Source organism: Petaurus breviceps, unplaced genomic scaffold (genome assembly GCF_028583685.1).
Source record: "Petaurus breviceps papuanus isolate PSGF00001 unplaced genomic scaffold, PetGlider_PUasm1.0 172, whole genome shotgun sequence".
Taxonomy (NCBI): domain Eukaryota; kingdom Metazoa; phylum Chordata; class Mammalia; order Diprotodontia; family Petauridae; genus Petaurus; species Petaurus breviceps.
The window spans coordinates 682785-692056 of record NW_027185755.1 but is presented as its reverse complement, the minus strand read 5'-3'; the positions used below and the strand labels follow the sequence as shown (position 1 = coordinate 692056).

The window sequence follows — 9272 nt, the reverse complement described above, 5'->3', positions numbered from 1 at the left end:
CCATTCCCTCTCCCTCTCTGGCCTCCAGTTTCCTTGTTTGTGAGCTGAAACAGTGGGACTCGGGGCCTTTCCAATGATAAAGGCTGTCTGTGGACTATCAAAGGGACAACCTGCCAGGTGGCTGCTCTCTGTAAGATTTATGGAAAGACTTAGTCAAGCATGGCCCAGGAGGAGACAACATGGAGGGTGTGACTTGTCTCCATGGAAGAAACCTTCGTGTTGGTGAAACCACGGATCCATCAAAATAGGAAAGATGTGGGGAGCTGAGAAAGGAAGGAAAGCCTCAGGTTAGGCTGGCAACATTTGTCCCTTTCTATCAAAATCCAAGAGGATATTTGCCAAGATGCCATACACACATGCCACCAAGGAATGCAGGGCTGCTGTTTTCGAGACAAAAGCACCAATCAGAAAGGAGAGACCACCATGGGGACTTGTCAAAGAAATGTTTTATTGACTGACAGCACTCTTGGAAAGTGAGCCCAGTGACATCCAAGCTCCACCATTCATTTCGGAGGACACAAGTCCCAGGTAGTCTAGACAAGGGCTGGCTGCTGGCTTCCTGAGCTACCTGGTAAAGGCCAGCCTTGTCTCCTGACAAGATCCCTCCAAAAAGACCAAGGCCCTCTAAGCCACAAACCTTTTACTTTTAGCTCAGCAAGGTGCCTCTGATTTGCTGGCTCAGGGCTTTCACAAAGGATATGGATGCACTTACCAGAGCTTTAGCCCTAATGGACAGTGTAATGGACAGTGCTACACCTGAGAGGCAGGTAGACCCAAGTTCAAATACAGCCTCAGACACTAGCTATATCTGTCCCTGTTTCAGTTTCCTCATCTATAAAATGGAAGTAACAGCAGCACCTTCCTCAAAAATGAGAACTCAAGTAAGACAATCATTTGCAAACCTTCAAGCCCTAGAAAGATGTTAACTGTCATGGCTGTGATGGCACTCACCCATTGCTGCTAGAGAGGAAGGGCTGGAGAATCCAGACACAATTTCCTCTCTAAAAGTTTCATCAACACCTTATTAGGATTCGGCTGGACTCCATAAAACTCTCCTGATCTTAAAATGTAGGTGCAGAGCTGAAAGTTCTCTCATCCAGCCCCATCATTTCACTGTTGAGCAGGGCTAGTATGTGTCAGAAGCAGGGAAAAGTCTCCCACTGCCCTACGTAGAAATGGAGTAGAAAAGGGAAGCATGTGCTGCAGGGGAAAAGGGGCAGGGGCTCGGCAGTCTGAGAACCTGAGCTTGAATCTCGCCTCTGCCCCTTACAATCTCGTGTCACTTTGGGAAACTGACTTTCCCTCTCTGGTCCCCAGCTGTTTTTTGTCTGTAAAGTGATGGAGTGGGAGGCGTAATTGTCACCAAAAGTCGTTCTGACTCCACATCCGAGATCCTATGTGAAAATCGCAACCTGTACAAAGCTATCCCAGCCTGGAAATCCCACTGGCTGCCACCCTCCCGAAATGCCCCCTATTCCATGCTCTGCTGTATCTTTGGTAGATTCCAGGAAAGGAATCAAATCCCTAAACTGAACGGCAGGGCTGTATTAAGGGAGCAAAGGGCCTATGGGGGAGTAATTGCTGGCATCAGCTACCATCCATGGTCTCTCCAGATCACCTTGTCCCTGGTTTGACTACCACATTGATGCAGGAAGGCTGATTTGGTTTATTACAGGGCCTGACAGCTCTTGTCTGGGCAGGGAGGGGGAAAAGTCAGAGGGACTGAGCAACCCACAAGTATATCACTTGTCTAGACTGCAGCCCAGGGACAGCGACCTGCCAAGGGACTGGAAGGAACACCTATCATGCTGGTGAAACTGGGGAGGGAGAGAGAGAAGAGGGAGAGATTCCTGTTTGTTTGTTGGCATTCTGTGATTCCCCTTCTTTCCCCAGATGTGCCCTGAGAAAGCTGGAAAGGGAGAGGGATTTGTATGCTTAATGTCAAAAGCTCTCTGCTTGATACAAGAGGCCCATACCCACATCTCCACCCTCTCCTTACTGGATGCAGGCAGACAAGGTACTTGACATTCAATTCCAAAAAACTTTGGTAAAGAATAAATTAATAATTTAACATGCTCTGACCCACAGGCTCCCTCTTGGGCGGGGGGTGGGGAGAGACAGAAGAGAAAAGCAGAGGTAGACGGGTGCACCCACCCAAAGCCCAGGTTCTCAAGCTCAAGGAAGTTACTCAGACCACATGGACAGCTAAACACCCAGAGAAATATAATGCACAACACATATACAAATAATACTCTGTCTTCATTCACTCCCAGAGAAGCACGTCCCTCAGACAGACAAGTGGGCCTGGACAGAGACATCAGTGCCAGTCTGTAGGATTGGAAATGTTCATTGAACAGCCTACCAGGCTGGAAAAATTAAGTTTTACAAGGATGGGCAGCCTCTGGCCAGCTGGCCTGAAGCTACTGGTAGAAACTTTCAATCTGTTGTTGGTACATTTTGGTCACTATGGGCCTCTTCAGCTTTGTGGTGGGACCTGTGAGAGAAAAGTCAGATTGTGGCTTTCTCCCACCAAGATAAGGTGGAAGCTGCTGCTGGGGAAAGAGGAGTCAAGGTTAATGGTGTAGGGCAAGCCAGACTTAGGACCAGCTGGGCTCCGGGTCTCACAACCCTCCCTGCTGAATGGCAGGATTTAAGAGTTAGGAGGACCCATTTGGGCCAATCCTGGTTCTACCACTGACTGGGCATGTAATCTGAGGGAGGCAAAATCATTTAATCTTCTCCAAGCCTCAATTTCCTAATCTATAAAATGGGGGCATGTAGAACCTCTATCTGCTTTCACTGGGTAGTCATGAAGAAGGTGCTTGTGTAAATTTTGAAGTGCTTTAAAGAAAGGCTTATTGCCAGTGACTACAGAGGATGAGAGGAGCAGGGGGTAACCTAAATGCAGAAGCAGGGGTTGATGGATGGAAATGAAGACCAGCTGGGTTAGTCATGGAAAAGGCATCTTCCATTCACCCATAGTATAGTAGAAAAGGCAATGAATGCCAGGGGAGTGGGGGTTCTTAACCTGAGGTCTGGAAACCTTTTCTTTTTTAATATTTTTTCCTTTTTAACATTTTAAAATATTCTGGTGAGTGTAATCTCATGCATTTTATCTTACACATGCACCAGTAGGAACTGAAAAAGGAGTTCATAGGCTTTCACACTGCCAGAGGGGTCCAGGACCCCAGAAGAGGTCACAACCCCTGCTCCACCTGGGTGCAAACCTTCCCCTCCCCTGTCCTCCAGACAGCTGTAAAGGATGGTCCCTTCTAGGGACTTTATAGACGCTTCAAAATTTATACAACCACCCAGTGAAGGCAGCTAGAGGCTCTTCATGCCCCCATTCTATAGATTAGGAAACTGAGGCTTAGAGAAAATTAAGTGGCTGTGCCTCCCTCAGAGGGACCTTAGGTCCCTTCTAGCATTAGAGTCCTCATGCCATGTGTTTCCTGTTGGTGGGGGTGAGTGCTTTTTTCTATTCCCACATATTCTCACTACTCCAAGAGACACATTGGGATTACAGGCCCCATGGCAGATATCAAACAAGCTATAACTACAGGAGAATGGAAGAAGCTAATGCCCAATTCAGGGGCTGTTTAGACTACTTGGACTTGCCCTAAGGAAAGCTTATCAGAATCTGAACCATCCCCAGAAACCCAACACCCTCCTCCCCTGAATGTCAAGCCCTGCTCTGCCCACCCCACTCCACCTCCAGCACCAAGAACGCCATGCAACCTCCACTTACCCAACTCTCCACCAAAAATGGAGAAGTCCTTAGGTAATATCATCCACTTCTGAATCTTCTGGGCATTGGAGATGGCCTCACTGTTGACATCGGCAATGCCCTTCTCAATGGCTTCATAAACAAGGCGGTCTTTGCCATCTACAATATCTGACACTTTTTTTGACTTGCTCCCCAACTTCCGGCAAAACTCCAGGGCTTCAGGCGAAAGGTCATCTTGGGGTTCCCCAGTATTTAAGTCGACCTGGCACTGTTGGAGAAAAACACACCAATGGCAATCCTCACCCATGCTCCCAAAGTTACCCCAAAGGTCCTCGAGTAAAGAGGTCAGTTTTAGGAGCCAGAGACTGGGGGATTTCCCTCTTGGTCTCCAGAGCCCAAGTCTGCCCTTTGGAAAACCCCCCATGACCCAGAGCCAAGGTTACCTTAAGGGTCAAGAGCATGCTGAGGAATTTGGCCTTGTCGCCCACCAACATGGCAAAGCTGATGATTGGAATCTTCTGCTTGACCAAGTCCTCGATGGGGACAGGAGGGACATTCTCCCCCCCAGCGGTGATGATGAGCTCTGGAACAAAGCAGTGGGTCAATGGGTTTTCTTCCAAGGTCAACAAGCCCTGGACCAAATGAAAAGTATCCAAAGAAACATCTGCTACACAGAACTGAACTTAGATCAAAGGCATGAGCCGTAATATTCATCACTGTCAACAACTGATATCTATGTAACATTCACTATGTGCCAACAGTCCACTAAGCACTTTACAAACATTCTCTTATTTGATCCTCCCAATCCTGGGAGGTGGGTACTACTATGAACTCCATTTTACAGATGAGGAAAACTGAGGGAAACATAGGTTAAAGTACTTGTTCAGGATCACATATCTAGTAAATGTCTGAGCTCAGAAGCAACTGGGTGAGCCTAGAGTCAAGAATACTCGAATTCAAGGGTGACCTCAGAGACACTTCCTAGCTATGTAGCCCTGGATAAAACCCTTAACCTCCATCTGCCTCAATTTCCCCACCTCTAAAACGGGAATGATAAATAATATCACTTACTTCCCAGGGTTGTTACAGGGACCAAATGAAATATCTGTGAAGCACTTAGCAGAGTGCCTTATATTAGGAACTTAATTTTTCCTTCTTTCCTCCCTCCACTATTCCTCCCTTCCTCCTTCCTTCCTTCCCACAGATTACCTTTGATCCTGCCTGTGATATAAAGGAAGCCATCGCTGTCCATCTTCCCAAGGTCTCCAGAGTGAAGCCAGCCCCACTCATCAATGGCCTCCCTAGTCTTGTCTTCCATGTCCAGATAGCCCATGAAGACATGGCGGCCCCAGAAGCAGACCTCTCCAATGCCCTCCTGGTCCTTCTGGTATATCAGGTTCTTACAACCATGCATCACTTTCCCACAGCTAGAAAGAGAGAGGAGCATACTTACAAACCCAGGTCTGCAGAGAGCAAGGCAGGGGAACGGGCAGGACTCTGAGCTTGAGTCAAAAGGCAGGGAAGTCAATCCCAGCTCTGCCATTTACCCAACCTATGACCTTGGGCAAGGTGATTTTCCTCTACAGGCCTCAGTTTCCTCTTCTCTAAAATAGGGACAAAAATACTTTCTCACAAGAACATAAACTATAAAGCTTAAGATAAATGTACTCCATTATTCCCAGCTGCTCTAATTTTAATGGTTTGTTAAGGTTTACAAAGAGCTTTCTACATAACAATCTGATGAAGTAGGTAGTGCAAAGATTAATACCCAGTTTACAGATGGGGAAACTGAGGTTCCAAAGTTACAAGACTTGCAGAGAAAGTGTCCAAGCCCAGATTCAGACACAAGGCTTGCCTGACCCCAAGCCCAGGGTTCTCTCTACTACAAGAGGTAACCAACCAGTCGATAAGCATTTGTTAATTGCCTCCTTGCCAGGAAGAGCATTGTGGGGCTCAGAAGCCTAGCCCCCATCTCATACCCTTCTCTCTCCCCTCCTCTAGGACATGCAGGCAGTTCTAACCCACACTGCCAACTTTGGTGAGATCATCAACAACAGACAGGTGCAAAGCCCAGGAAAGATAGCAAGAGAGTTCCCAGGACACAGAGCAAGGACACCCAAGGAAAGCGTAATGCTTGTTAGTGGCAAGAGAGAATGGAAAAGAATGCTCTACTAGATACCATGAAACTAGGCTGAACTCAGAAGACAGATGGCCAGCGTTAGGGTTCCAAAGGGTCTCACCAATACAGTGGAGTGAGAGCCAAAACTGAATGTGGTGAAACTGCCTGAGGACAAATGTCAAGTCCTATTGTTGGGTCTACATAACCAAGCATCTATGTACAGAATGAGGAAGGTTTGGCCAGACAACATTTGCTGTGAAAAAAGATCTTGGGGTTTGGGTGCATCTATTGACCCCAGAGTCAAAAGAGCTAATGACTTTAACAAACTAAAACAGATCAAAAGTGAAAAGAAAGAGGAGATCAATTTCTATACCTACAAGAATATAATGGAAAAAAAATCACTTGGGAAAACATTAAAACTCTAAGCAACCCAATGATGAAATGAGAACCCAAAAGGGTGAAGAGGAAACACACCCTTTGCCTCCTGACACAGAATTGATCTTAAAATGCAGAAAGAGGCACTTTCAGATATGACTGATATATATAGCTGGATCATGCCACAATGTATAGAGAGCTTTTTTAAAAATCTGCTCACCTGAGGGAAGGCAGGAATAGATTAATTTTTTTAATTGTAAATTAAAAAATAAACATAATAAACTATTAGAATAAAAAGAAAAGGTCATAATTTTTTATCCAAAAAGAACTAAAGAGATCTTAGGTTAAATTATTAGATGGCTCCACTATCCTTTCCCCAGGTCAGATCCCTTCTGAAATCCCACATCCAGTTCTGGTTGCTACATTTTAAGAAAGATATTAGTCTGGAGAGGAGAAGGCCTGGAGAAGTATTTAAAGGGCTGGAAAGAGAGATTAGACTCATTCTGCTTGGCCCCACAGAGCAAAATTAGGAACAAGGAGAACATGGAGACACGTAGATTTAGGGAAGGAAAAACCTCCTGTCTCTCACAGTTAAACCAAAATGAAATTAGCTGCCTTAAAAGATAGTAAGTTCCAGTAATTGATTGTTGGTGGAGTTGTGAACTGATCCAACGATTCTGGAGAGCAATTTGGAACTATGCCCAAAGGGTTATAAAAATGTGCATACTCTTTTTGATCCAGCAATAACATACTAGGTCTATATAATAATTATCTAATTATACAATAATCTAATAATAAAATACTAGGTCTATATTCCAAAGAGATCATAAAAATGGGAAGAGGACCCACATGTACAAAAATATGCACAGAAGCTGTTTTTGTGGTGGCCAAGAACTGAAAATAGAGGGGATGCCCATCAAATAGGGAATGTCTGAACAAGCTGTGGTATATGAATGTAATGGAATAAGAAATGATGAATAGGTAGACTTCAGAAAAACCTGGAAAGACTTATATGAACTGATGCTAAGTGAAGTGAGCAGAACGAGGAGAACATTGTTCACAGTAACAGCCATAGTGTGTGATGACTGATTATGAGAGACTTAGCCTTTGTCAGCAACGCAAGGACCTAAGACAATTTCAAGGGATTCATGATGGAAAATGCCAGCCACAATAAGAGAAAGAACTATGGTGTCTGAATGCAGAGCAAAGCAGGCTATTTTCTTTTTTGTTTTGTTTCATTTTTTTTCCTTTCTCATAGTTCCTCCCATTCATTATAATTCTTCTATATAACATGATTAATGTGAAAATATGTTTAATAGGAAATGTATATGTAGAGCCTATATCAGATTGCATGCTGTCTTGGGGAGGGAAGGAGGAGAGGGACAGGGAGAAAATTTAAAACTTATGGAAGTGAATGTTAAAACTAAAAATAAATAAACTAACAACAACAAAAAAAGACATTAAGTTCCTCCCCACCCCCACCCCAATCATGAAAGACCTTTAAGCAAAGGCTGAATGTCCATCTGTAAACTAGGTTGCAGAAGGGATTCCTACTCAAGTATGGGTTGCCAGCTCTGATGCCAAAATCCCACTAAGAAGGCAGCCAGATGGTGCAGTGGATAGAGCACCAGGCCTGGAGTCAGGAAGACCTGAGTTCAAAGCTTGACTCTTATACTTACTAGCTGTGTGACCATGGACAAGTCACTTACCCATCCTCCCACCCAGTTTCATCATCTGTAAAATGAGAATAATAGTAGATCTATCTCACAGGGTTGCTGTGAGGGTTAAATGAGATAAAATATGCAAAATTCTTTGCAAGCATTAAAGCATCATATAAATCCTGGTTCTTCTTCTGTTTTTCTCTGTAACTTCCTTATCCCTAGTCCCAATACTACTTGACTGGAAACTGTTAAGTGATATAAGGCCTTGGTACCTTCCCTCTGTTCTAGCACCAGGCTTGACACTAAATTGTGCTTGTAATTGATGACAAACAGAAGGAAAGGGCATTAGACTGCAGAGAAAGAAGACTAATATGAATTTTTTTAAAGTGTGTTTTCAAAGAAAGGCACTGCCCAGGTCCCAGCTCTGCTATCAAACACCTATGATCCTGGACTTTCTACCTCCTGGGCCTCAGCTTCCCTGTCTCTTTTTTTTTTTTGTTTTAAGCAATGGGGTTAAGTAACTTGCTCAAGGTTACATGGCCAGTTATTTCTGGGTGTGGTGCTAAGTATCCCAGGTCATCCTGACTCTGGGGTTAGTGCTCTTACTCACTGCACCACCTGGCCGCCCCTAAGCAACTGGGGTTAAGTAACTTGCTCAAGGTTACACGGCCAGGTGTTTCTGGGTGGGTGCTAAATGTCTGAGCCCAGATTTGATCCCAGGTCATCCCGACTCTGGGGCCAGTGCTCTTACTCGCTGTGTTACCTGACCACCCCTAGCTTCCCTGTCTCTTAAAAAAAAAGTCAAAGAATAAAGTTGAAGTAAATTACCTCTAAGGTCCTCCTTGCTCTGATAACTTGTGTGTTCTAAGTTCCCCTTGGTTCTGACCTTCTGCATTCCAGGGTTCCTGCCAACCCTGACATTCTGGTCTCTGAGGCTACTCCCAGCCCTGACATTCTATGTTCTGAGTTCCTTCTCAGCTCTGACATCCTGTGTTTTAAGGCCCTCCCAGCTCTGACACTCTTGTGTTCTAAAGGCCCTCCCATCTCTGACATCCTATGTTCTAAGGGCCCTCCCAGCTCTGACACTCTGTGTTCTAAGTATCCTCCCCATCTCTGCCATCCTGTGTTCTAAGGGCCCTTCAATAATAGTAACAAACTACTGACAATTCTATTACACCATCGTTTGTCAATGGCTGACCTACACTGTCTCTTCTGAACTGCTCCTCTGCACCATAAGCCTGGAGGCTGAGAAGGGAGGGGCAGAGACATGAGAGCATGTCCTCCCAAGTCACAGGAGACCCTCTCCATCCAGACACCTTGTGACTCTTCATCTCCCACCATCTGCCTTCAGGTACCTTTTCCTTCTCAGCCTACAACACACAGGTCTTCT

General features: G+C 45.1%; 1 protein-coding gene across 1 annotated transcript in view; it reads right to left on the bottom strand.

The window, feature by feature from the left end:
• Nucleotides 1–428: 428 nt before the first annotated feature.
• The window catches only part of ACSBG2 (acyl-CoA synthetase bubblegum family member 2), a 63744-nt gene continuing 54900 nt past the window's right edge, over nucleotides 429–9272 (bottom strand). The window contains exons 12-15 of the mRNA XM_069082871.1: nucleotides 4937–5154; nucleotides 4171–4310; nucleotides 3749–3995; nucleotides 429–2494 (exon numbers count right to left, since the gene is read on the bottom strand). Of these exons, the coding sequence (XP_068938972.1) occupies nucleotides 2421–2494; nucleotides 3749–3995; nucleotides 4171–4310; nucleotides 4937–5154 (679 nt within the window). The 3' untranslated portion in view covers nucleotides 429–2420. The remainder of the gene's footprint in view (nucleotides 2495–3748; nucleotides 3996–4170; nucleotides 4311–4936; nucleotides 5155–9272) is intronic.